This window comes from Ips typographus, linkage group LG3, assembly GCF_016097725.1.
Source record: "Ips typographus isolate SLU linkage group LG3, UJ_Ityp_2.0, whole genome shotgun sequence".
Classification (NCBI taxonomy): Eukaryota; Metazoa; Arthropoda; class Insecta; order Coleoptera; family Curculionidae; genus Ips; species Ips typographus.
This window is the reverse complement of record NC_138424.1, coordinates 2,081,722-2,109,220: the sequence shown is the minus strand read 5'-3', so window position 1 is coordinate 2,109,220 and position 27,499 is coordinate 2,081,722. Positions and strand designations below refer to the sequence as shown.

General features: G+C 35.4%; 4 protein-coding genes across 13 annotated transcripts; 3 read left to right on the top strand and 1 right to left on the bottom strand.

The window, feature by feature from the left end:
- The first annotated feature begins 83 nt into the window (after window positions 1-83).
- Window positions 84-2,696, top strand: UQCR-C1 (Ubiquinol-cytochrome c reductase core protein 1). Its single transcript, XM_081975817.1, has 10 exons — window positions 84-240; window positions 410-497; window positions 837-967; window positions 1,029-1,157; window positions 1,215-1,395; window positions 1,454-1,606; window positions 1,663-1,946; window positions 2,000-2,192; window positions 2,246-2,360; window positions 2,418-2,696. The coding sequence occupies exons 1-10, from the start codon at window positions 124-126 to the stop codon at window positions 2,503-2,505; spliced, it is 1,479 nt and encodes a 492-aa protein (XP_081831943.1). The 5' UTR covers window positions 84-123; the 3' UTR covers window positions 2,506-2,696.
- On the bottom strand, window positions 2,658-27,464 carry LOC145726635 (uncharacterized). 5 transcript variants are annotated; one of them, XM_081975821.1, is made up of 4 exons: window positions 27,423-27,464; window positions 3,384-3,509; window positions 3,201-3,327; window positions 2,658-3,145 (listed from the first exon to the last, which is right to left on the bottom strand). In XM_081975821.1, exons 1-4 carry the CDS (start codon window positions 27,447-27,449, stop codon window positions 3,036-3,038), a joined length of 390 nt encoding a protein of 129 aa, XP_081831947.1. In that variant the 5' UTR covers window positions 27,450-27,464; the 3' UTR covers window positions 2,658-3,035. The 5 variants fall into 5 exon arrangements, with proteins under 5 accessions (XP_081831947.1, XP_081831950.1, XP_081831949.1 ...); XM_081975824.1 differs by lacking the exon at window positions 27,423-27,464 and adding an exon at window positions 8,291-8,428; XM_081975823.1 differs by lacking the exon at window positions 27,423-27,464 and adding an exon at window positions 5,956-5,986.
- On the top strand, window positions 7,609-21,623 carry LOC145726631 (putative fatty acyl-CoA reductase CG5065). Of its 6 annotated transcripts, XM_081975813.1 has the most exons (11): window positions 7,609-7,877; window positions 8,742-8,844; window positions 12,437-12,668; window positions 13,000-13,175; window positions 13,228-13,344; window positions 15,300-15,554; window positions 15,612-15,921; window positions 15,980-16,147; window positions 17,021-17,225; window positions 17,284-17,484; window positions 17,534-21,623. In XM_081975813.1, exons 4-11 carry the CDS (start codon window positions 13,017-13,019, stop codon window positions 17,736-17,738), a joined length of 1,620 nt encoding a protein of 539 aa, XP_081831939.1. In that variant the 5' UTR covers window positions 7,609-7,877; window positions 8,742-8,844; window positions 12,437-12,668; window positions 13,000-13,016; the 3' UTR covers window positions 17,739-21,623. The 6 variants fall into 6 exon arrangements, with proteins under 6 accessions (XP_081831939.1, XP_081831937.1, XP_081831942.1 ...); XM_081975811.1 differs by lacking the exon at window positions 8,742-8,844; XM_081975816.1 differs by lacking the exons at window positions 7,609-7,877; window positions 8,742-8,844 and adding an exon at window positions 8,380-8,404.
- LOC145726633 (uncharacterized) lies at window positions 22,283-26,588 on the top strand. Its single transcript, XM_081975818.1, has 8 exons — window positions 22,283-22,475; window positions 24,802-24,871; window positions 24,928-25,152; window positions 25,207-25,417; window positions 25,479-25,585; window positions 25,643-25,766; window positions 25,817-25,969; window positions 26,023-26,588. Coding segments are annotated over exons 1-8 (1,074 nt in total). The 5' UTR covers window positions 22,283-22,473; the 3' UTR covers window positions 26,205-26,588.
- Window positions 27,465-27,499: the final 35 nt, after the last annotated feature.

Here is a 27,499-nt window from a genome sequence, read left to right as displayed (position 1 = left end):
TATATGTTTAACCAGAGTTTAACAATAATCTCTTCCTAGTTCCTCTATAGACGTAACCGATCTAGTTAGTATACTAGTCTATGTCTACATGACTGTAATTGTCAAATGTCAGACTTGTAGTATATGCCATTAGTGGCATACGTCATTCAAATCATCGGCAGACGGGCAGAAAAAATGGCGTCGATCCTAAAATTGTCCCAATCTGTGGCTAAATTATCCAAAAACACCAACGTAACTAAGGTAAAATATTATTCATCTATTCCATAACTCAGTTATAACTACTAGATTCATTATGCAACCAAACCTTTTTGCCCTTTGGCCAGGTTCCCTTGGCCAAATTACGTAACTGAATTTCTAACCTCCAAAGTTGGGTTCTCTAGTATTTACTTGCTTATTTGGACCTTTTTAGGCCCTCAGGAAGGCTTCCACAGCTGCAGCTGAAGCTAAACAGGTTTCACTGAACGTCCCACCTACCAAAGTTACCACTTTGAATAATGGTAAGTGTAGAAACTTTAGAGCCAGTGTGATGTAATACTAATAGATTTTTTTAGTTATTGGTTATTTATTAGAAGCATTTTCAATAGGGGAACAATACAAGGCTTAATGCTCTTCAGTACGTAAAATTAATTTTAAGTACTGAAGGCAGGCCAGTATTATATTCAAAAACAAGTTAATTGCTGCATCAGTCACTTTGCTGTTAATCTTTTATTTTTACTGCTGATTAGGAAAGGTTAATGTTACCATAAGTGTGTTAATTTTGCATTTGGCCAGTGAGGCCAAACATTTGTTTTAAGCCTTAGCTTTTGTGATAGTTAAATAGATAATTTGTTGCTTAGGAATCAGAGTTGCAACTGAAGATTGGGGCTCCCAAACTGCCACTGTAGGTATCTGGATTGATGCTGGTAGCAGATATGAAAATGCCCAAAACAATGGAGTGGCTCACTTTATGGAGCATATGGCTTTCAAGGTTTTTTTCTTATAATGATAATGTTTGCTATTTTTTGCCTTTTATTTGTGTGTATGTTCAGGGAACTGGCAAACGCACCCAGAGCCAACTGGAGATTGAAATTGAGGACTTAGGAGCCCAGTTAAATGCATACACCAGCAGAGAACAAACTGTGTATTACTCTAAGTGTCTATCCAAAGATGTTCCAAAGGTATTGTTCAATTAATTGGGGTGTAACATGAGTTTAACTTAAAATTCTGTGAATTAGGCAGTTGAAATTCTGTCTGATATAGTTCAAAATGCCAAACTTGGAGAATCTGAAATTGAAAGAGAAAGAGGAGTAATTTTAAGAGAAATGCAGGAAGTTGAGTCAAATTTGCAGGAGGTTGTTTTTGACCATTTACATGCCATTGCCTATCAGGGTACTCCCTTGGCCAACACAATTTTGGGTAGGATTGTACTGTTGCTTAGTGTTATTCACTAAAGACAATATTAAACACTCAACAGGCCCTACCGCCAATATTCGTTCCATCAATGCTACTGATTTAAGAAACTACCTAGATAATCACTACAAGTCCGGTCGTATTGTTGTGGCTGGTGCTGGTGGTGTCTGCCATGAAGATTTAGTGAAATTAGCTGAATGCAATTTGGGTCAACTTAGTGAGTGTTGATTTAGAGTGAAAAAAGGAATTATTCCAACAGCTGGTGAATTTCAGACAACACTTATCCAGGAGAAATTCCTAGACTAACACCTTGCCGATTTACCGGCTCCGAAATCCGAGTTCGCGACGATTCTTTACCGTTAGCTCACGTTGCGCTCGCAGTTGAAGGTGCTGGATGGTCCGACCCTGACACTTTGACTTTAATGGTCGCTTCCACTTTATTGGGCGCCTGGGACAGGTCTCAGGCTTCCGCCAAACAAAACGCCACCAGCTTGGCACGCGCCAGCGCCGAAGAAGACCTGTGTCACTCATTCCAAAGCTTCAACACCTGCTACAAGGTTAGTTCGCGTTAATTTATCAAACGTATGGAATATTTATTGCTGTTTATTAGGATACTGGCCTTTGGGGAATCTACTTTGTTGCCGAGCCTCTGAAGATTGCCGATATGGTGTTTAATATCCAGGAAGAATTTATGAGGTTGTGCACTAGCGTAACCGAAGGTGAAGTGGAAAGGGCCAAGGCTCTTTTAACCGCCAACACTTTGTTGCAATTGGACACCTCCACCGCAGTGTGTGAAGATATTGGTAAGTCTGTTAAAAATATAATTATTATAAAATTAAAATTTGTTGTAATACAGGTCGTCAATTGTTGTGTTACGGAAGACGATTGCCGCCCCACGAACTAACTCATAGAATAAGCAGCATTACCGCTCGTAATGTCAGAGACGTCATGTACAAGTACTTGTACGACAGGTAAGACAATAGATGGCGTTTTTGCCCGAAACGGTTTTTAATACTTTAAAATCGTAGATGTCCCGCGGTAGCAGCCGTTGGTCCCGTTGAAGGATTACCCGACTATACTAGAATCCGTTCATCCATGTACTGGATCCGTGTCTAAACTCTTTCCTTATGACTTTATTTATTTACTTTTTGTGATTCCACCTGACCCGACCTCGGGACGAGTTCACCTAGTATTTGTCGTCAAATCTGGTAAATTTATTACAATAAATCAAGGATGTAACCAAGAAATTTATGTAAATATAACTGGAATTTTGTTGCTGATTTTTATTAAATAAAGTTACATTTATACACTTTGTTTTCTTTTAAAGTTTTAATTTATTTTAAGAAAATCTGTATCAATGATACGTTATTTTGAGACTCCCAACTCTTCAACGTCAAACTTAAACCCTAAATGCAATGAAGTTTTGTAACACTTCGAATACAAAATAAATATGTTTTATACTACGGATTTAAATGGAATTGTCTAATTTAATTAGATCAGAAATGGAGGAAAATCGTGAACGACGCTAAAGAGATATTTTACAACAAACGTTTAATTTTTTAATGTACTTCTTCCCCCACTTCTGACCGGATCTTAACACGTCTTTATAAACACAAACGTAATCTGGTTAGGTTTGATAATTTTATTTATTCGTCATCACCCTCCTCGGCGTCCTCGTCATCGTTTTCCTCGCCGTCTTCTTCCGAGGATTTTGGTTCTTCTTCTTTCTTTTTTGGTCGCCCGCGCCGGCCTCCAGCTGAAACAAAAGTAATATTAAGTTCAAGTCAAGAATAATCTGTCAGGTAACTTACTGGTCGCCTTTTTGGCTGGTTTAGGTTTGGCTGCGGCCTTCTTTTTCGTGCCCTTTGGTCGGCCACGGCCTCGTTTCGCTGGTGGAGCTTCATCAGATTCCACTTCAGCGTCATTTTTTGCCACCTCCTGTCAAATTTAGCTGTTAATTACTAAAGCTGAATAACCCAAAAAAAAACTGTTACCTTTTTGGTGCGCTTCTTGGTTTCAGGCTTTTCAGTCTTTTCAGCTTTTTCGGCGGCCGGTTTACGACCTCTTTTGGCGGGAGCTGAAGATGCGTCGTCTGACATTTTGATTAAAGAAATACTCAACTGAAAGACATAAATATCAATTGCTTAACAATTGTACAAAAAGTACTTAAAAATACATAAATAACAACCAAAACTTGCCTCCATATAGGACAATGATGGAACATAAATTGGAGATATGGAGTAATACGATAAACAGGAAATGAAGGAAAAGTTAAGATTAATTTTAGTTTAGTGTAAATTTTAAGTATAGCATGTCATATACCTATAAACGTGTAGCTTTAATTTTAAGAAAATTAGTTAATTTGTCTTTAATGCAAATTTAGTTTAATTGTTAATTTAGAGGTATAAATAAAATCTAATCATCTAATTTCTTGAAGGAAGTGTACATTGAAAATGGCTTGCCCTGTAAAAATGGCAGGAAAAACAGGTTTGGCAAACCAGTCTACCGTTTCAAAATAAAAAAAAACCGAAATAATAACTCCTCAGTGGTATTATCACTATATTCTATTGAATACAAACAGAAAACAAAATTTTGAAAACAACCTTATCACAATATGACAATCAATAGTAAAACAAAATTTTATGTCAAATTTTTTACCGAATAGGACAGGTTCTATTTTCATTCAACTTATTTGATCAAACTTGCCGTTTTACGTAATGCCAACTGCCAATAGACAAAAACGAAAAAGTGAGAGTGAGAGCTGTAGAATTCAGGATGATTACAAAATTTCAAAAATACCAGAAAAACAAATAGGAATAATCTGTAATTATTACCACCTAAACACTAAATTCACTTGGTTTGGTTGGTCAAACTGTTTTCATTGACAGCTTTGACATGAAAGTTTGATAAGTGTAAAATCAAATCACCAAGAAGTTCATGAATTTATCTGAGGCATAAAATTTGATAAATAATAAATGTTTAAATTTCTTTGAGGTAAAACTTTTGGTGTAAAACCTGCTGTCACTTGTGACAATTTGTTAATGTTTTGTGTATTTTTTTAACTTAACACTTTTAAATAGGTGTTCTGCTATTCAACTACATTTCAGCATGTTTTTCTTCATTGTCGCCTTGGAATCAAAGATAAATGGAAATAAAGACAATGGAAATATCTTTCATTCTCAAACTTCCATGGCAATTGCCACCTAAAAACGAATCATACCTCCTCTGTGCTGTGACGGCCGTGTTCAATGTATTCATTAATTTTTTTTTCAGTTTTGCCGAATGTTTCGACCAAAACGTCAAAACACTAAAAACAGACGCAAGCAGACTTTCAGCTTCTTGCGGGCTGTCATTTTCAAATTTTGCTTCTACCAATAGGAAATAAGTGACGTCAGACGCAAGTCGTAAAACGCGGTTATGAGAACTCACCTTAAGTCAGCTGACTGAAATATTTAAGCTGTCAAGCGTGTTTTGATGTCACATGATCACTTCCCACCAATCAACTAGAATGGCGAACGTCATTATGACCTAACTTCACCCCAACAGACAACAAACTACATTCTAGAATATTCAGGGTCGCAAATAGCCAGTTGGATAATCATTATCTAAACGAATACAATATTATAAGTGGAAAAAAAATCACCATTCAAATAAGGGCAATGACCTCCATTCTAGGAAGTAACAGAAAAATACCAATACGTGGTGGTGGGGAGAAAAGAAAGAGAAAAAAACGAGAGCAGTACGGAAAATAGAGCGAGGCGCAGACGACGGCCATCTTGCCTGTACGTGAGTACGCTCCATTTTGAAAGTTGAGCCCTAGCTTCACTTTCTCAAAATAGAAAATCAATAGGTAGGCCTTATTATAACTGGCCCGCGTAAATACAAATATGCAGGACTAATAAAACGTCGAATAAGTGCATTATAAAATTGGCTTGCCTTGACAGTATTAATTTTCAATTCTTTTATTTATACGCGCAATGTAAACAGAAAGTTTTCTACTGCGTACGTTAAAATTATCATGGACGTTTTATGACGTTATAACCAAAAATTAATGATATTTCCATGTAAACGTCAAAAAGAATAGGTGGCAACACCCAAAAACAAAGGTAAAACAGAATAAAAATGTTTGAAATAACAAAATACCGCGCGCGCCACACTCAAAATAATATAATATTAAAATGTCAGGCAACACCCAAATTTTTTCCAAGCGAAACAAATGAAACCCGCGGGAAAACATTAGAAAATTCGATAAACCCAAAAATCACCTTTAATTCAGTGACAAAATCAGAATAATTCATCTCGTAAAATCAGAGAAATTAATTTTCAAACATTGTAATCGACCACTCTTGGCTTCTTGCAACGACAGCCGAGGCGGCCATGCCAGAATTTAATCGACTAATATTTCCTTCGAAAATTAATTGCTCGCGACCAGGAAAACGCATGAAAACCCCAACCCCCGGATAAATTCACGTGGAAAAACTATTATTTTATAAAAAATGCGTGCAAATCGTCAAAAAATCCGACAATTTATTAAAAATTATTGAGACGAAACGAAAATCGACTTACCGTACAAACACACTAGTTGGCTTTGACCGGCAGTTTCGTGAGCGTTCCACGGCGTCGCTGTAGTAGCGCGCCAAAAACCCAACTGCCAATCACGGCACGGCATTTTCGCGTAAACAATCGTTCCCTCTCTTTTTAGCTTGCACCCCGCCGATTTTCAAATTTTTACCACGCATTTGTAATGGCAGAACACGTTGTTTTATGTTGATGTTAAATTTGTGTCAAGATTATTATTTATTTTATTTTTGTTAAATTTTTCCTGGTTTGGATTAGCAATTAACTTTGCTTTTATACACTCTCAATTAATTAAAAACTAAAAAAAATTGCTGAAAAAGTGTAATAATTTTAATTAGATAAAGACTTTATTAGAGTCACTACATTAAGTTGTAATGCAGAAGTTTGAGTTGTTTTTTTTGCTGGTATAATTTTTTGTCAACTAAACTTTATCTGGCAGATAAAGGTTTCTGTAACTGAAATATACTGGCGTATCGAAAAGTTCGGGCACAGTGATAGATGGCGCCACAGTGGACTTAATAACCACCACCATTATTAATTTTTATTTGCAGATAAATAAAGTGAAATAATTATTATTACTTTAATTATCTGGATCAAAAAAAGACTCAACTTTTTCTCCATGATTCTATAAATTTGATTTTAATTCTTATCAATAAACGGCACTTTTAACTCGGCCATTTGCATGTAACAAATCAGCAGGAAAAAATCACAGTCAAAACAAGAATTAGCTTAAACTATGTGTTATTACATAAAAATACAAAATCAATTCAAATCCGCTGACATAATTTGAGTTGATCACGAGATATAAATCAGAGTTTCTGATAAAGTAGTCACGTGATCAACTGTCAGGAAGGCAAACGTGTAACTCTGGTTCAAACGTGTAAACTGACAAAGTTGTAGCCCTAGAACTATTAAACTAAAACAATCACTTGAAAAGCGTTTAAAATAGTGTTAAACTATGTCACAATTACTTTATAGCTTCATAAACTAAATATTGACAGGTAACACGTCAGAAAGTACAAAACTTGTTTAAAATTGGATAGTCGTGACGTGTATCTGTTTATTTTAATCTGTCAAACTTGGAAACTATCAAAATCTTCTCCATGAAGCCATAAAATAAAAAAAAACTTTCTTAAAACTAGTACAATGAGTTAAAATTCAATTAAACTTTTGGAGCTCCATGATCAGTCGTTTTGACAGATGTGACGTGACGCTGTTTTCTTTAAAGCTAGTTTAGCTAGCTCAATGCAAAACTTGAAATCTGTCAATTTTTTTAAAACGCTCAAACATCATTTAAGAGTTGGCTGAACTGTTGACACCTGTCACAATGTTGTTTCCATCTTTGTCGAGAGCATTGATTTCCTATGGTTTTCTCTCTCCTTATAATTTAGAAAAGCCGAAAAGCCTAAATATGGCGACCTTATTGGCTAGACTGTTGTCAATTACACATTTTAAAACTTTTTACCACTTTATCTAACACGTTAGTTGACTTTTTGCAACAATGCTTGAGCCACTTTCATTAAAAGTTGGTTCTACCCTGTATAGAAAACAAATTGAGTCAAGTTTCTGTAATTTGCAGGATTTTAGTGGGAGGATAAGACGAATAGATGGCGACACAAATGACGAGTTTTCCGATTGCGGCCGCACACCGCAGTCGCCCGACGGCCGACCCTGGGAAACAGTGAAAACTCGCCCAAATTTCTAAGCATTTGGCATTAATATATCGATTTTTTCAGGAAAGTATTTTTCTAATCCGTTTTCTGGCTTCAGTTTCGCTTAGAAAATCTCGTAACAGTAACGGGGCGGTGCGTGCGCGAGCCCCCTTTTCACAGATCAAATCGGTTCGGTGCGGTTATTTCGGCTCCCGACAATTCCAGGCTGATATCAGCCGGTCCATACTGGCTAAGAAGGTAAGCTTTATGAATGGGCTTGGTGGGGGTTTTTCTACGCTAATCGACGTTGTATCGTTTAGTAATGAAATCATTAGTAAAAACCGCATTATTGTCGACGATTACGCACGGGTAAGTTCAACCCCCTCGAAGTGGGTTAAATAGGGAGACGTCTGGATAATTCTAACCTGAAAAGTTGGATTGTCTGGTGTGGTGCCTGCCCTACCTATTTTTCTTCTGTTATCTGTATTATATGGAAAGTGTACGTGTTATCTTACCGTCTTTGGAAACTAAACCAAATTATTATCTAATATCAATAATGTTACAGACAAGGAATTATTGTCATTTTTCCGATAAGATTTTCTGGTTGATCAAAGTGCTATACTTCATAAGACACTTAAACAATAGATAGATAAATCGCATTAAATACATACCTACAACTGAAACTGAGCTGGGTTTGCTGTTTGCAGAATATGATTCACCTTAGTTTAAGCTGGAGTTTAAGTCATCACAGCCTCACTAGCCTCAGTTAAGGTTTAATAATAGTGGTGAGTAATGTTTATTATAATTCACTGATTGGATCTTATCTGGGATCTTATAATTTATATTTGCAAACAGTGAGAAACTGGTTTTATTAGTTGTAGGAGTTTAATTTAAACGCCAAATTGGTAAAAACTCTTAAATTAACAGTGACAGTGACATTAGCTGAGTGACGTTTAGACGACTAAAAAAGGTATGAAATTAGCTTCTTCTCTGTTGAATAAATGTAAATTCTGTATCTTCTCTCTTTGTTTCTGTCAATTAGGGGTCATAAAGTGAGTTACTGTTTTATTATTTTTATAAAGATAGGTTTTTTCAATTTTCATGGATATTATTTCTTTTTAGCCTTAAACTTGACCATTGTCTCGTGACACTCCATTGTGTACGATTAGTGCAGTCACGTGATAACTGATCGTCCGAGTGAACGGAACTTAAGACGTATTTTGACGTAAGTGTTTGGAGAGTTTACACTGCCTGTCTCATTTTAACTCATTCTGATGAAAAAAGCTGGCTTATGTTACTACAGCTTAGAACTCAGGTTAATACACTAAATTCGCCTTTAGTTGATGTTTTCTGGATATGTCAAAAACCGTGTTGCCTTACAGGTAAGAAAATATCTAAATTATTTATACGATTTGAAGAATAAGGAGAGATTCTCTCCCGACAAATATAAAGAATAACTTCATAAATGACATGTGTCAGTCTACCATACCGGATGTGACGTTATCAATCAAAGTTTTTGGTAAAGTGATCATGTGACCAAATCATATTGCATTCAGTAACGAAAATTTTCTTATAATCCAAAAGAGTGTTTCACTAAAAAAATACAATTTTACCACATTACAGTTTTCTGTGATATGTTGTATTGCAAAAAATGTCATTCTCGGAGAATTAAATGTCCACCCTGTATAGGCAGAGTCAGGTTTATTCCTCTATTATTTTTTTCGGTATCCAAATATAAATATACGAGAGCATGTGAATCGTAACATACAGGTTTGGTAAAACAAAAACTAGCCATAGGAAAACCCCGTGTCATTGACAGAGAAACATCGATAATTGCATGCGCGAGACAAAGATAGAAAACCCAATAAAAGGTCTGGTAAGCCAAAACTTCGTGACAGTGTTGTCAGACTTTCATCGACTGGATTGTTAGTTACACAATTTTATTATTGGACTATTAGACTACTTATTTCAATGATTGCATTTGCACACATTTTGAGGTTAGATTTTGATTTAATTTGACAGATATTAACACATTAGGGAGTAGTTGCAACTGGTCAGCAATTTGAGGGTTAAACAAAACATTTTATTTTATGGAGCATACACAGAGATAGCTTATCACAAATTTCTCTTAATTAATTATTAAATAAAAATTTAGGAATGTCCCATTAATGCCCGTTTTGAAATGTACGTCAAACTGATCTGAATTAGTTTGAAGTTTCAATGTGGTTTCATTCATTTCTTCAGACGCAAGTATGCTGAAAAAGGCAAACTAAACTGAAACGAATGTCTATTGGCATTATAATACATGTGTATGCTACAAGGTTAAGAATTGATTGATGACGTGCATGCAAACACAAATTGATCCATCTGTATGCTTTGCTAGAATGTGAATTTTAAAGACTGAAAGTTTATTAATATAAAAAACAATGGTTCAGGATTAACATTATTATTTATTGTTTGCTTATTCTAATTGTACTAATTTAATCCAAGTGTAACACAAGCTACCATTCTTTATGGTTTATACTGGAATTAGTATTATTTAATGTTAAACAATTCTGTTAATTCCAAATCATTTATTTACTCATGAATATTATAAAATATACTGAGTAAAAAATTACAGTTCAAAACCACAAATGTACGCAGAAATAATTGATTAGAAAAATTATGTTTCTTACACATACTAAAGTTACAAGGGCAAATGTGTCTATTTTTCTTGTATGAAGAAGTAATTATGGTTTTCGTTTTTATAGTTTTAATAGTGTGACTTATATTGTTTATCTGATAATTTAAATGTGATACTGCAGTTTACAAGTAAGTACTTTGAGACACTATTGTATAAGAATTAAAAAAAAATATATTTTTAATAATAATCATATTATTTTTTTCTAAATTGCATCTTTGAATATGGAAAAAAATTAAAGTCTGATATAACTGAAATCATCCGCATACGCCCAGTCGATTGATGAAGGAAAAACTGGTTTTCTAACCTCTCGCTATCGTGACTTTCCACTTCTAACATTGACCTTCTAAACCTAGACCACCTTAAAGACATTGACCCTGTATATAGTATCGATGGTACGTCGAATGATCCGAACTAACCGCTATACTAACCTACTTAATCGCTGTACTATGGTCTTTCGAGTTACCCCACTAACCCAAGAAAGCAACAGCTAAAGAAATTTGACGGAATACCGGGTGATACCAAACAGTCGAATCGTATTCGTTTTAGTGTCGAATAGATGCGACGAGTTGGTGGTTGCTTTCACACTTTCGTTTAACGCGATAGTCCAAAAAGTGTTTTCACACAGTTCAACACCGGGTATTCGGATTTTGGATTTTCTTTTAAAAGGTAAATTCACTACTACTTGATTCTGTATGAACGAAAAACAAAAATAATATTTTTAGTTTTGGAAATATCAAATGTTCTCATAGTAGAAAATAATCATACTGAGTTTGTGATCTTTATTTTATAAACTATAATATTTATGTTTTGTATAATGTTCTTGTTATGTAGTTTTCCTACACATTTAAACACAAAAGTTAAACAAATTTCTGACTTAAAAAAGCTCTAAAAAGAATTCGACCCGAATGCGAAACATTTCTCCATTACTTAAGTTAAAGCACCATGATCAGGTTGTCCAAAGTTCAAGTTTAAGGTAAACCAACGGTAATTCAACTTTCCTTTCGTTTATTGAAGAAGACGCTAGTCTGCTTCCTCTCAGATACCATAAAGCTTAAATATTGGATTTAATAGGAATAGAATATGTAGAAAATAATATGCTGACGAGTGTAAATTTAATGTCGTCCGATTTTTGTTTATTTATGAAATTACTGATTTTTCAAACAAAAAGTTTTAAAGTAATGATAAAATACTGTTCCATTTACATTTTGTATTTAGCAGAATTGCTTTGAATTGTTCATTTTTATCTTTCTCTAAAGTCTAGTGGGTACTTACGACATGTAAATTACCTATAATTTATTTGCTATAAGTACAAACGTACAAACTTATCATAAAAACAAAATTTCATTTAAATTATTTTTTTTTAATAATCACTCACTTTGATTGGCACGTTTAATGGAAAATAGTTTTGCTCTAACCTTCAAACAACATTTTAGGCGTTTTTTATAATTTATTTGCAAAACGTACAAACTTATCATAAAAACAATATTTAATTTAATTTTTTTTTTAATGATCACTGATTGGCACGTTTAATGGAAAATAGTTTTGCACTAACCTTCAAACAACATTTTAGGCGTATTTTGCCGAAAGTATTAACCTGAGTTTTAAACTGTAGTAACATAGGTCATCTTGTTTTATCAGAATGAGTTAGACATTGTAAACACTCTAGTGAACTCAGACCCCAAAATAGGTCTAAGCACAGCGTAGTCAACAAAACTCAGAGTCAGAACCCTCCGAATTGGTTACTATTAGATACAAGTGACATGTTCGCAAGTCCAACTAAAATATCGACTGCTATTGGTTGAATGCTACTAAAGAAAACTGTGACGTTGAGTCAACACTCAACCAATAGCTGTCGATATTTCGTTTGCAACCATTTAGGAGAATTTTAGGTCTGTTCGTAGAGGCAATTTCAAACTGGTTTCCAACTGAAAATCGAAAATGGTTGGCTTTTATTGGTTGAATGCTCACGTGACATTGACATTTTAAGGGTAATGGCCAATAGCTGTGTTTAATACTTTACAGTGTCCTCCATCTCATTTTAACTTATTTTGTCAAAACGAGATAGGCACTTATCTGCAAACCAACCTTTTGTCAGTGTCAACATGTCAATTTGACAAAATGATTTTATTTGCAGGCAAGCGCACCGCCAATCTGAAACCGTGCTAAAAGGGCGAGTTGGTTCCCAGCAAATCCTTCCAACTGGAAATTTCCAATTTTAATACGAAAACCAGACAGCATCAAGGTAGTTTTCCATTTTTTTTACTTCCGGAGAGTTTCTTTCGCAAATAACCAGCTCTACGTCCAAATTTTGGAATTTAATGACAATGATCGGGGTGGGAAAGAGGAAGGAGTGCTGACCACGCAAGGTACGTGCTGCTGTATTATTAAAACCTTTAAGTTCAAAAAGTAATTCACGAAATAATCGACTATTAACTAGTCTATTTTCTTTTGATAATGGCGACAGTTTCAAGGCAAACTATTTTTAGCGCCTATAAGTAGTAACAACCCACGCATTTCATTGATTATTAATGACACTCTTGCCTCTAAACCTTTTATTTATGCAGGTAACCCCTAATTGTGTACTTTCAGTCCACCAAAGCTGAAACATGAATTTTGTGTTTAATATTGCACTTAACTGGATTCAATATGATCAATGATAATGTCTAAAAACTTGAGGTGGTTCTATTTGTTTAACAGACCAAGTGGCGTCCTCTATGGTGATCCAGGAGTTTGCTTCCAGTACCGCATCAAACGTCCTGCCAATGGCGTCACTAAGCGGGAACGGACCAGTGGCGTCCGTCCAGAGTTCGGTCGCCGAATTTTACAACGGAAAAACCGTTTTTATTACCGGCGGCACGGGCTTTATGGGCAAGGTAACTGGATTAACATTTCAATTGAATTTGTGATTAATAAAATTTAATGCAGGTGCTGCTGGAAAAACTGCTCAGAAGTTGCCCGGGCGTGTCCAAAATTTACCTGCTGATCAGACCGAAAAAAGGACAAGACGCTCAGGAAAGGCTCCAACAGTTATTGTGTTCACCCGTACGTAAATCTCTTAAACTATTATTGTTTATTGCCTAAATATTAGTTATTTTATTTATTATCTATTTGAGTGACGGCTTAATTTTTGTCTGGTCAATTTTATTGAACTAAAACGTTTACTTTAATTTTCTTTGTGGTTTATGTAATAATTTACGAACAATACTTAACCTTGTCGTCGAATGATAAGCGTCTTTTTAATGACAGTTTTATGTCACGGTTCAATTAGTTCCTGTTTTACTGACAATCAGGGTGTTTCTTTGAAAACATAAAAATGTCTGTCACTGAAGCTTTATTTAAATAGATAACTGCGAAGTTGTTAGTAGAAAACAGGAAGACACCCTGTACAAGTCCAAGTACATATTCTTCAAATTGTTATTTCACTTTACCTACGTATTGATTTCATTTTAATGAAAGTTTGGCATCGGCACTATCATATGTTTTCCAAATTTTTCACTTCCGTATTTGATCGATACATGCTCGCCCAGTTATAAAAGGAAACGCAAATGTTTGGCAAAGTCTTATCAGCACACCGCATAGCGATATAAACGATAATTAATTCGTATCTAAGGGAACGAGACGTGAATCATTTAGCGGGATTCTTTATGAATAAACTAAAAGAAAGTTGTTTGCGTGGCAAGCGCCAGACCACGGCAATATTATGTATTTATGTCACCCGGGACATGTTTAGATGCTTAACGGAAATGGGTTGATACAGGTAGCGAATTTACCGTTTCTACCTTTTATCCCGAGATTTCAGAGAATTTCTGCAAATAACTCGAAATTTAAAAAACACGAAAGCAAATTTAGGAGCTTTTATGACAAAATAGTATATTTCATAGGCTTTTCCAGTGGGAGACAGAAAACTATTTACATCACTTTAAACATGCTATTTGCTTTAATACTTTGACATTGATAGTGACAAGATGATTATGGTTGTTATAAAATTCATGCAGATATTTGTGGTATTATAACATTTTGTCCACGACCAACCAATAATGTACCAATATTCAGCGTGTTGACAGAAGCTAAATGAAGGTCATATAGCGTCAGAGGGATTAATGAAGAGGAATAATGATCATTATTCCCTCTCGACCTAAAGGTGGTTGCACACCAAGCATAAAACATGGGATATGCGGTATTTCTTGCATGTAGACATCCACTTATGTCTTTGCAATTACTGCTAATTCAGAATACCATTTTCTTAACAAATACACCGCAATAACACAGTACAGGAGTTTGCCAAATCATTAGGTAAATTCCATAATTTATATTTGAAATATTTTTGGTGTATGACCGTCCTTAGTTCTGTGGTTTTTTAAGTTGACATTGACAACGTCAGTGCCTTTGTGGTCGTAGGCGGCAACGCTGGGGGTGCGTTCAGAAATAGGGCTGGTGTGCGCACCGTGGCCTTTGTCACATGCCACCATATAGTTATGTAAATAAATTGTTCACGTGATCCATTTTTTCCCAAATTCTGTCACGACTTGTACACCGACGGCCATTCTAAACGCGATCCTAATCATATCGAGTTTGACATTTCAGTTGTTATGGCGGATTTGAGAGATTACCTATATTATTTATTATCTACATAAAAGAGTATCAACTTCTAATTTGCCTGCACTTGGCATTAGTGGTAATGGACAGTGGTCGTGGACAAAGTATAGTATTATCCTCGTTTTTTATGGCCATTAATCCCACGGGAGATTTGCGTCCCTCGCCTGCGGCTCGTGACGTAAACATCCCCCTTAGGGATTAATGGCTATCATAAAAAGCTCGTTGAATAATATACTATTATGTAGAGCGCAGTCGAAAAATATTGCTTAAATTGTACCATAAAATCAGCATAAAAATTGTATCCATATTGGATGGTAATTTAACACACAAAACGTGAAACAAAGGCTCTTTGTCAGCGCACGAAAAAACTGTGAGTGGAATAATAAAAAAAACATTTTCAGCTTTTTGATCCACTCCGTAAAGAACGGCCAACTGACCTGTCAAAAGTACTGCCAATAGAGGGCGACATAACGCAGCCCGAACTGGACATAAGCCAAAACGACCGAGCCCTCCTGTCCAGGTCCGTTAATGTCGTGTTCCACAGCGCCGCCACAGTGAAATTTGACGAAAAACTGAAACTGTCCGTAACGATAAACATGTTGGGCACGCAGCGATTAGTGGAACTGTGTAAACGAATGTCAAATCTGGAAGCTTTGGTTTGTTTTCTTTTTTCATTTTGCATGACTTGATTTAGTAACAGAGTGTAAATCTAGATTCATGTGTCGACGGCCTACTGCAATTGCGATCGTCCGGAAGTCAAAGAAGTAATTTACCCCCCATCGATCGATCCAGACCGAATAGTGTCTCTAGTTGATGCCCTGGATGAGGATCTGGTCGATTCACTTACCCCTAAGTTGGTAGGCAACCGCCCCAACACTTACACCTTTACCAAAGCCTTGGCGGAATGCTGGTTGAAGGACAACAAAGGAGATTTACCTCTGGTCATTGTCCGACCTAGTATAGTAATAAGCACTAAAGATGGACCACTCAAAGGATGGGTGGATAACTGGAATGGACCAACTGGTATAAGTTATTCATCTTCTTTTCTAGAAAGTCAATTAACGATTGTTTAAATTTGTAGGAATAATTGCGGCTGCTGGAAAAGGACTATTCAGAACAATGTTGTGCGACAAGACCAAAAAAGCGGACCTGGTGCCCGTGGACACAGTAATCAATTTGATGATCGTAGCCGCCTGGCGGATATCCGCCAACAAAACTAAAGAAATTCCCATATACAACTGCGTCACAGGTAAGAATAGTGCGTCTATTTGATGTTTGCTTAAAAATTTATGCATATTCGCTTTCGTTTGGCACTTTCTCCACCTCTATCTTTGGTTTGGTGATGTGCCGCCGACCTAGAACGACACTGGCCTTCTCTCAACGTTTTTATGGGTTCTTTCATTAAAACTGTACAAAGGAATAGTTGGGATTCTGGGTCAAGTTACGGTTCTGCGTATATATGAATCGTTTAATTACGAGATTATCAATATGGATCTTCAATAAAAATTGCAACGTTGTCGATACTTACCGCATCAGTTTTAAACGATGGTTAGGTTGTAATAAATAGTTTCGATTGAAATGTTTTGGCAACGTCGAGAGATTTGAAAGAAACTGGTGTGTGCCCAGCACGCTTACATGACATCATATTGTTTATTGCCGGTAATCACGTGATATTTTTTTAGTACAGTTCTAAGGTCCGTTACTATAACTTTAGTTGCGCGTTGGCAATGTTATAAATATAATGAAACTAAATTGAAGAATATGATAATGTGTGATCTAAAGTCAGAACCGATTATCCAAGTTTTGATAGGCCCTAGCGCCCTTAATTCTTAATTTAATTCTAATCAATTTCATTCCAACCCAATTAGAAAGATCTAAATGTGTTTGTCTCTCTAGTTCTTCACGTTTGTTAGTTGATCAATGTATTGTTGTGACAAAGGTCACATGCAAAATATCACAGTCAAATTGAAACTTAGCCTAGGGTGCCCTTAAGAATATATCCGTGCAAACGTTTCTAGAGTTGTAAATCGCTACATAAGATCACATTAACCAAAGCTCTATTTCGTACTATTTGTCTATCTACCAAAAAAAAAAAAAATCCAAATGATGGAACATATTTCAGGCCAAAGAAAATCAATAACATGGAACCACTTCGTGGAAATTTGCTTCAAGTACCTGCGAAAACACCCTCTGACCGGAATCAGCTGGTACCCGGACGGTTCCGTCACCTCTTCCAGACCAGTGAACGCGATCAAACGATGTTTTCTGCACTGGATGCCCGCCTACGTAATCGACTCTATGGTGTGGATGACTGGAGGCAAACCAATGTATGACGTTTGGGATCATGATCGGACTTAATCATTTGATTGTGGTTGTGATTTTTAGAATGGTGAAGGTCCAAAACAAGTTGAGCAAAGCGGCCGACTGTTTGGAGTATTTCACCACGCATCAGTGGGAGTTTGACGACGAAAACGTGCGGAAATTGAGCACGACCTTAAACGAGTACGATAAGAAGGAGTTTTGTTTCGATGTGGCCAAAATTGATTGGGAAGTGTACCTGGAGGACTACATTTTGGGGATCAGAAGGTATGTGACGTTTTTTTTACATGTTGAACCAACTAATGGTGAAATTTAGGTTTATATTCAAAGAAGAAACGTCGTCAATCCCCAAAGCTCGAAGGCAAATCTCCAAGTTGTACATTCTCTACCGATTACTGCAAGTAGTGGGAGTGATGGTAATGTGGCACTTTTTAGCACTCAGGTACGCCCCTTTGAGGCGATTATGGTCAAACTCCCTAAAGATGCTGTTACACTTAGCTAGTATGCTGCCATTCATGTAAAAAAATCTAATTATATAGGACAAATAGTGATTTTGTCGAATTGACGCGCGTCAACTTGGAAATTGGGTGGGATTTTCGGTAGGGGTACAGGTATCCGTCAAGTGACAGAATTGGAACAGTACACGATACCGATATTTCGTTTTTGATACGTTGTTATTTAGTTGTTATGCACTTTTTTCGCAATTTTAAAGTTATTAAATACATACTTGTGAATTTTCAGTGCTGTTGCAGTAGTTTGAATTGATGAAATTTGCAAGCAAAATTTGAAAAAACGCTCAGTTTAAATAGTAAAATTGAATGTTTAAATCAGTTTTACATGGCAAGGCTACGAGCGGCTGAATAGGCAAATTGCTCAAAAATGAGTTACTCATGTATTTTCGCTTCTTGTAATTTTAGTCTCTGTGCACCAAAAAACTTTGTAGGAGAAATAGAATTTCACATTATGTTGAAAATACTTTTTACTACATCCCAATAAACGAAAATTAATTGAATTAGTTTTGGTTTGGTTAATAAACCGAAGTAAAGTGTAAAAAACTAAAATTGTTCTAAAAAGAATGTCATATCAATGGGGAGACCTGGAGAATCATTAAAGTTAGCTTCCCTGAAGATGGTTTCAAATTTTTCTTACAGAAATTTCAGTAGAATCCTCCAAATCAATTTAAGTCTTCATTTCAAGGTCCATGACTGCCAAAAGGAATGCATTCATGAGTAATAGACCTGGGTGTGTATTTTTGTAAAAAGGGAAGGGAGTTATCAAGAGAAAAACCTGTAGAATGTGGCAGGAGCCCGCCATTGTCAGCTGCTTCTGCCACATTCTATCAACACTTCGGTTGAGAATTCCGTTCCCTGCGATTTGACTGCTCTTTGGATTTTTAATGTTATGTAACAAATATAGCACGCTAAAGTAGTAGTTTTGTACAAAACAATGTAAATTCAACTTGTGCTGTCCAAAACTTTTTGAATATCTCTTCTAATTGATTATCAATCTACCAGTCCTCGTAGCCTTACTTGCATATTTATCAGCTTTTTGCATATACATCCTAAAGAATTGTCTCTTTCATCTAATTGTTGTGTTACTGAGTGTTCTAAAGGGCATCAAGCGTGCTTCCAAAACGATCAACTTCCATCATGAAATTAAACGCACAAAATTTCAATCCCTTTAGAAACGGAATTGTTCTGTAGTAAGCCTAAAAGTACATACATTCCATTTTTCCCCTTTGGATTGGACAAGATGAAAGGGGCAATGCTTCTGGGTATTTAATTACTACTGTTATATACCGAATGCTTTGTTTAGGTAATTTATTGTAATACCTACTTGTAATATGTAAATGTCGTTCATCGTTGATAGGTTTTTTTAGATAGCTAGGTAAGTAGGTAGGGTTCGCCTCATTCCATGTGTTTTAATCGACGTGAAAATTCGAGGAGAGTATTTTTAAAAAAAAATTATTATATCGCCGCGCAGTTTTGTAAAATTATATAGCGCTAGTTTGGTTTTTGATATTATCTAGGGCAACTATCTAAATTGTTTTTATTTTCTTAGAGTGCTCGTTTAGTTTCGAGCTCCCACGCATATTTATATACTATATTGTATACTACTTGAATAGGTCGGCGGTAGATACTAAGAAATAATAATAACGCGAGTCGAACATATAAGACGATATTATTTGATTTTTTTACGTGCGTTGTATGGCAAATTGTCAAATGCTGTATTAATAAAATTAAAAGTATTTTCCGGGCAACGTCGGAGTACAATAATTGTGATTTCGACGACCGTTTCGGTGGTCTAGATGTTTTTTGAATACTTAGCTAGATGACAAAATCAATAATAATTATATGATGATACAGATAACAAGTCTCGACAGCTTTCAGCCGGGTCCATACACAAGGTGATTCAAATTTCAATTGCATAACTCCCTAGAGTCAGCCAGCTCATTTTTTTTTTGAGTCACCCGGTATAGTTGACCTGATTAAAGACACTTTAAACTCGTTCGAGTATCTGGTACCTCCACGATCCGTCATAAAAAAAAACACTTTAATGGTGAGTCCTTTAACAGTGGACCTATCTACAGGGTGGACCATAAGTAATGGGACATAGAGCTACAGCATATTCCTGACATCAAAATAATACGATTTAGCTGAATTGTCCTATACCGAAAGTTAATATTAAGAAAGATACAGGGTGTGAAAGTTGAAATTTTTTTTTAGCTTTTTTGTCATATCTTCACGGTCTTTTGATATAAATTACTGAAAGTTGGTATAAAGGTGTTTTGGCAGGCGTAAAATACCATGCTTTCATTTGTTTTGTAGTAGCTGATAGGGGGCGCTAGCAGTAACCATCTCCGTCCCTTCAAGAGGCTCAAACTTTTTTTTACGGAACTGAAACGGCCATATGACTTCAAAATATGATTCTAAGATGTTTTCTACGTAAAAAAGGTATACTTGTTGTAAGTCTTAAAAGTCGACTGTTTTCGAGTTATTTAATCTTTTATTATTGCATGCATTTACATGTACAGCAGATTTTAATTACAATTTTTTTTTAAATTCTAAGTAGGATTTGATACAAAAACAAAAAGGGCGTTCATAACAACCAGCTTTATTTTAAAGTTTACAAACATTTTTTAAACGGTCAAATTTACATACAGAAACTGTTATGTGTGTAACTTAAGGGTATACAGCACATATCGTATTAACATACGACAATGCATGCAATAATAAAACATTAAATAACTCGAAAACAGTCAACTTTTAAGACTTACAACAAGTATACCTTTTTTACATAGAAAACATCTTAGAATCATGTTTTGAGAGCATATGGTCGTTTCAGTTCCGTAAAAAAAAGTTAGAGTCTCTTGAAGGAACGGATATGGTTGCAGCTAGCGCCCCCTATCAGCTACTACAAAACAAATGAAAGCATCGTATTTAACGCCTGCCAAAACCCCTTTATACCAACTTTCAGTAATTTATATCAAACGACCGTGAAGATATGATAAAAAAACAAAAATAAAATTTCAACTTTCACACCCTGTATCTTTCTTAATATTAATTTTCGGTATAGAACAATTTCGCTAAATCGTATTATTTTGATGTCAGGAATATGCTGTAGCTCTATGTCCCATTACTTATGGTCCACCCTGTATATAAAACATTAAACTTTGAACCTTTAGCGTACAGTGTGTCCCATTTCCGAATAACAAAGCCAAATGCAGTTTTTTGCAATACTGCCATTTTGACCGGTTTTGTTTTGTAGATATTTACGTGAAGATTTTTTTCGAAAATGATACACACTGTGTGCAGTTGTGAAATGTCAAATTGAATAGGGGGCCTTTTTCCTTAAGTACAACTCGATCGACAGCGAAGTTTAGCTGGCCGAGCCCTAATTTGGCATTCGGGCGTTCCGCTTAGTGATTTATTGACCTAAAAATGCATCTTAAGCTAACTGTATTACATTTTTCAAACTACCTAGAAGCTAGCTTAACATGGATTGCCGGGACTAAAGCGTCTGTGTATTTAATTTACCATTTATACTAGTCTTAAAAGTAACAAAAGTTACAGCGGGGGTAAGAGCAGGTTCTTTCAGAAGCCAAAAATAAATATAATTTATATAAACCAGTGTTAAAGATTGTTTTTTTTTTGTTTTTTTGCTTAGTGTAAGAAAAGTGCACAAAGTAAAATTACAGCGGGTTCCAACTGATCAAAATTACAAAAAAAAAACTTTTCCTTATATATCATTTAGTTGCCAGATTTAGCATCTAAAAGTTTGAACAAAAATATTTAAATAAATTATGTGATTTCCTTCGCAACGGCATATTAAAACGTTCTATTTATTTGTATTACTCAGTTCTTATTGTATATTTTATTGCAATAATAAAATTAGATATTGGTTAATTCTATGGGTTTTATTGCAATTGATTTTTTCCTATTATTTATGACAAATTGATAATGATGATATTATTCTCAAGATTCCAGGCATTAAGGTGGCCAAAAACAAAGAATTGGTAGTGCTGAAATTGAGAACCCCACTAAAACACCTGCTTATTTAATCTCTATATACAAGGTGAATTTCAAACGTCTATGTTACAATTCTACACAACTAATTAACGCTAATAATTGCTAATATACATAATTGTTAATCTTGTACATCACAACATAAAGCGGCTCTGTCGTTCACGTACATATTATATACACGCAAGTCTTATGACCCATCAGAGTAAATATATCTTTAATATAATAATTAAGATTGTTGCAATAATAGTTAAGTGATTATAATTAAACAAAACTGTTCTTATATCCGTTCTTCAGAGTTTTCAAAAGTGACATTAAACCATTTTGATTGTTACCAAACTCTTAATTTTCCTAGTGGTTCAGATACAAAAGAATCAGAAAATTACATTTGTCATCAAAGATCATTAGAACTGATGTAGGGATGAACTATTATAGAAAGCGTTTTTTTTTTCAAATAATCCCGCCTCTTTTGTCAGAACCTCGCACCTTTCGAACAGGTGTTCCTTTTACGAGATCACAAGCTACCTTTGCGAGTATATAGTTTCCTATTCTCAGTCGATTCTCGCAAGTTGACCTTTCGTGGTCGATTTCGCTGTCCGTTCGATTCGCTCTCTGCTGTTTTGTCGTAAAGAAAAAACCGCACAGGAAATTGTCGTGTTATGACGTTTAATTAGTGGTGAATTCGGTCACTCAATCAATTAAACTCGTGTTTTACCAGCTGGGAACCATCAAAATGTGAGTATCGAACTGGTGGTGGGCCGCTACTAGAATTATTATTGTTTAAACAATTCCCGGAAATGTGTAAGCACCGAGGGATTTCGATGAACGACTAGACAAGAAACTCTCTGAAAACCATCTGCGGATCGCTATATACAATACTGAGAAAGTTGCTGACCTATTTATGGGTTTAAATTGTTCTATCAAGCTGGTAAAAACAACACAAATAATGTAAAACATCAACAATTTCCTGGTAAACATACAGGCAGCAGTAATTCCGCAAGTTACGATCTTTGCTGGCAGTTTTAGTGTTTCGCTAGCTCGTTAATCACAATTAGAGTCTAGTAATACAACAATTACAAAATCCGCAAATAATAATAAAGTTAGAGTCGTGACTCATGCGCACACTGTTATATGCAAATTTACAAGGTATTCTATTCTGCTGATAAATCTAGCATAGCAAATGTTTTTTATATTTAAAACTGGTCAGGTTAGTTCAAGCAGTCTTCTTGATAAAGTGAATATAAATCTAAAAGATTTGAAGTTGTATTTTTCTTTTATAGTACTGGCAAATATGTAAATAACGTTGTTTTTTGTAGTAGATGCACACACCAGTTATTTAGAAAGGTAACACTTGAAGAAGTACACTAGTTTCATTAAAATTAGAGGAAAACGAGATAGAAAAACGATTAAAGGTACGAAGACACCAAGAAATTGATCAAGCACTGAAAAGCTAAAAATAGTTGATCAGAGGTGTATCAGAAAAAAACATCATCAAACCAAAGTTTCTTCAAGATTTTTTCGGATCTACCCTATCCATAATGACACTTTGTCCCTTGTATATTGTTGATCAAAAATGTGCTTTCGTAAGGATAAATTAAACATGCCGAAACTGATAAAAGTTTCAACAGAAAATTGAGCCAACTTGGTACGTTCAAAGCCCTAAAAATGCACTATTTCAAATGGGCCGCAGTGTTGTCACATTTGAAAATATGCGGAGGAAATGCTACCACCAAATTCTGGAGGCTTAAGTTTGACAATGCATACATAACGCAATCTCCAAAAACCGCTGTTCAATCTTTTTTAGCTAAAATTCAAATATTTTAAAGTTAAATACAAAGCTTGTCAACTTCTCTCAGTTTCAAACTGAAATATGTGACAACGCTCAGAATGGAACGCTTTAGGATACAGTAAATTTAAAAAAATCGTGAATCGACTATACATAAATTAAAGTTTTTAAGTGCAATTTGTGTTTAACAGAATAATAATTAAAAACCGTTTAAATAAAAACTAGTTGTGTATTATAATTAAAGTAATTTTTAATAGGATTGTGAGTTTGTCGACCTATTTGAACGCTGAAATAATGCAAAAAATGCAGCATCATTTGGGTTTTAATAGTTATGTAATCTCAAATACAAAATTGTCAGAAAGAAGGTAAATGCAAAATTTTCACTTTACCTGAAAAAAAATCTTGTTTTTTGTACTTTGTACTTGTTTTTTCTGTAACTTTACTCAAAATCGATTAATTACTGGTGCAGTGACCCTAATTGATCATTTTGACAGTTATTGATGGATGATATTACAAATTTTATGAAAATCATACATTTCGACATTTCTGACGTGACAATTTCAATGTTTCTCCTCGTGTAAACTGATTTTAGACGCCCTGTCAGCTTGCCATATTTAACACCAATTACTCTTCTAGTAAATCTTTTTGTTTATGAAAAATAAGGCGTGTCTGAAGTGCGTTAATAATTGCGTACATATGCAAGCAGGTTAATAAGCTCTAACTGCTTTCTCTTGCATGTACAAGTGCATCCTGCTCATGTCAGAGTATTACCAACACATACGCAATAAAATTAACTTTAAGAGTTGTATCGCCGACAAATTTTCCAACGTTTAAAAAATATTTTGCCGACAATCATTATATTATTAAAATGAGCAAATACACCTGTTGAATCTCCGCTTTCAAGAACCCTCTTGGTTACGAATGCTAATTTATGTTAATAAATTAAGTATTTGTTCATTCTGGTTTTCCTTCAAATCTTGATTAATAATCCTCTTTGATTCCAGTGTCATATTCGGACCCCCGAAGTGCGATATTATTAATCCGGACCGGTTGCCCAACCACCTATAGAAAGTCCGGTCCTGGACGCGTGTAATTTAATATTGTCGTTGCTCGGCCGCTTGCATGTATCGCGGAAACTAGTACTGCAAGTTCTAGTTTTTAGATTACAATCTTTAAAACGCAAAAAGACACGTGCACTACGTTCGAAACTTATAAAAGCATATTACATACTGAAAAACACGTTTGCGATATGCTAAGGCTACGTTCTTGTTTCAGGGTTCTCCTACCATTAGTCTTAACCCTAGCATCATGCATTTCGTTAGGATATACTGACCAGGAACATAAAGTAAGATTTCACTAGCTTGTTCTTAATAAAAATAAATAGTTTACACAAAAAAATAGGTTCACAACATTGTACTCTACCCAGAAAAACACTCTTGGTGCCAAACCACCCCAATTCAACAAGTGGTGGCCTCATCCGGCTACGAACCGGTGACGATACAGAACAATGTATGCGTGGGGGCGTGCTTCAGTTACAGCATCCCCAAAAGCGAACCCGCTGAACCTGGTGAACTCATCGGACCTTATTGCGACAGCTGCCAACCAGCGCACATCAAGTGTTACCACGTAAACTCACCAGTCACACTGTAAAATTAGAATGTGTCAAACTGTAAGTTTTAGGTGAATTTGAAAGCCGATTCGAACAACGTGGAAATGCCCATGGTGCTCCAGAAACGGATCCAAGTGATCATGAATTGTTCGTGTCAAAGTTGCGACAAAGTGCGTACCGAAGACTGCGCTATCAATGATACCAACACAATGGAACTACCTTTGCATTTGTACGTTGATCCTGACAATGTTAATAAGGCTAACGATGACTATATACATCCAGGTAAAATTTTTCAATGTGGTGAAAATAATCAAAGACATTTCGTTTACAATACAACTTTCAGATTTATACGAAGCACAAAACTCGCATCAGCAACATTTCGAGAACGACATCAAACTGAAAAACAAACTGAAAAAGTGGTTTGAAACCTACGAAAATTCTCAAAACAAGGTAAATTGTAATGTCTGATCCCTTTAGCGTTAACAAGAACATTATAAACTGTGCTAGAACACTGAAGTGGATAATTTCGATTCTTACTTGGACATTGAGAGGAAGAACGAAAAAATCAATAAAGATTTGGAAGCAGCCCCTAAAGCTTTTGCTGCCGAGCCAGTTTCAAGTCACCAGAAAGGTCAGTAGAACAACAAATTATGGCAATTCAAATCACATACAAATTTATAGGCTCCCATATTGGTATGGGACTAGTGCACCATCCAAACGACGTAGTGGACCACGATTTGAAATCACTAGACTCCATGGGTAAACTGTCGCACCATCACCAACACCATCCCCACCACCATCACCATCACCATTTAGGAGAAGAGCAACACATAGGTAGTGTTTATATTTGCATAGCGATAGAGTTTTAAACGTTTATTAATTTGGAGGTTCGGACGTTACGCACCTGGTGCGAGGTCCTCACGGTTCTATGGTAGCCGCCCCTCAAGACATCAAATTGCACATAGACAGTGACTCCATCAAACCGAACAACGAAGGTTTGGTGCTCGAATACGAAAGCCACCACGACAGTAAAGATTCTTTACAGAACGTGGATAGTGGGACCAAGTAACGCTGATGGAGCTGTGGTTATTAACAAATTGCAAGTCTAGTCGATCATACATTTTTTTCTACGAATTATTCTAACTTTCTGCTGTTATTCCACTTAAGATGGATGTTATACTTGTGTCCACCCTTAATTTAAAATTATAAGTAAGTATTAGTTTAACTGCACTAACATATTATCTAATTCATAAATGACGCTGATAAAAGTTTTGTATTTAAACCAAGAAAAGAATATTTTTTGTAAATATTATATGCATGGCTGTGTATAAAATGCTTATTAAGTTGGGTAGCACTGACCTAAATATTTATATTTGACAACAAAATTAATATATTTTGTGTAATTCTTTTTGTACTAAAATAAAGTGTAATTTTCTACTAACCAAGAACAGGAGTTAACTGTGTTTTTATTTTAATTTCTGCGCTTTCCAGTCCAAAACCGTTCACATAGCATATTATCAAAAACATTTTCAGTCAAATACACCTAGAAGGAGGCGTAATATGCGAATAAGCTTTTGACAACACGCATAATTATATCTATATTTACATACAGGGTATTTCAAATGTTTCGAAACGGTCTATCTTTTTCCACAAGGTGAAAGCTACAAAGATGGAATTTCGGAATATCACATAAGGTTAAAAAATCTATCTCTTGATGGTCATTTCGAATTTTTAGGGCATAAGTCTTCGGACCAGCGACATCCACCATAATTTTTTCTAATGGATCGGTAATGATTTTAATAAATTTTTTTAATTTTTCAAAATTCCTTGGATCAGCAAATAAAGTTTTGCAAAGTTTTATTCAGGCAGTTTCGAGAAATCTGAGTTTAAACTTTGAGCAAAGAACAACAGGTTTCATTGTTGACTAGAATACCTGATAACGTCAAATTAGGAAATGAGAAATGTATATGGTAGATGGAGATATGAGTTTTCGATGAGGGAATGTATTATTGAATATTTCTCGTGCTTGGAGATGTAAAAGTCTGCTGTCGTATCTGACCAACACAAGTAATGTTACTCGTTCTCTTTTATATAATTGAACCATTTTCTATTCAACTTGTAAATGTAACTTGTAACACATTATATAAATGCTTGACACGAAATGCCCCTATTTTGAAAGATCAAAAAGTCATCCCTAATCCACCTTCTAATTAGATATTAACAGGTTTTTTAGTCAACTAGTCAACATTTTCCCTTCCCCTTGCACAATTAAGCTTCCAGTACTTACCCTTAGTTTGTGATTCAAATTTTCCATCTCAAACCACGACCTGAAACTGCTTAACTGGAATCAGGGAGAAACAGGAA

Excerpts from the sequence above, each read along its gene's own strand:
- UQCR-C1 (XM_081975817.1), top strand. The coding sequence starts at position 124 with ATGCCATTAGTGGCATACGTCATTCAAATCATCGGCAGACGGGCAGAA. Across the intron at positions 241-409 it reads AAAACACCAACGTAACTAAG|GCCCTCAGGAAGGCTTCCAC; the intron begins GTAAAATATTAT and ends GGACCTTTTTAG. Across the intron at positions 2,193-2,245 it reads CGCAGTGTGTGAAGATATTG|GTCGTCAATTGTTGTGTTAC; the intron begins GTAAGTCTGTTA and ends GTTGTAATACAG.
- LOC145726635 (XM_081975820.1), bottom strand. The coding sequence starts at position 5,687 with ATGAATTATTCTGATTTTGTCACTGAATTAAAG. Across the intron at positions 3,510-5,654 it reads ATTTTGTCACTGAATTAAAG|TTGAGTATTTCTTTAATCAA; the intron begins GTGATTTTTGGG and ends TATGTCTTTCAG. Across the intron at positions 3,328-3,383 it reads CCAAGAAGCGCACCAAAAAG|GAGGTGGCAAAAAATGACGC; the intron begins GTAACAGTTTTT and ends TAAATTTGACAG.
- LOC145726631 (XM_081975811.1), top strand. The coding sequence starts at position 13,017 with ATGGTGATCCAGGAGTTTGCTTCCAGTACCGCATCAAACGTCCTGCCA. Across the intron at positions 16,148-17,020 it reads CATATACAACTGCGTCACAG|GCCAAAGAAAATCAATAACA; the intron begins GTAAGAATAGTG and ends AACATATTTCAG. Across the intron at positions 17,485-17,533 it reads TACATTTTGGGGATCAGAAG|GTTTATATTCAAAGAAGAAA; the intron begins GTATGTGACGTT and ends GGTGAAATTTAG.
- LOC145726633 (XM_081975818.1), top strand. Across the intron at positions 25,418-25,478 it reads CGATGACTATATACATCCAG|ATTTATACGAAGCACAAAAC; the intron begins GTAAAATTTTTC and ends TACAACTTTCAG. Across the intron at positions 25,586-25,642 it reads ACGAAAATTCTCAAAACAAG|AACACTGAAGTGGATAATTT; the intron begins GTAAATTGTAAT and ends AAACTGTGCTAG.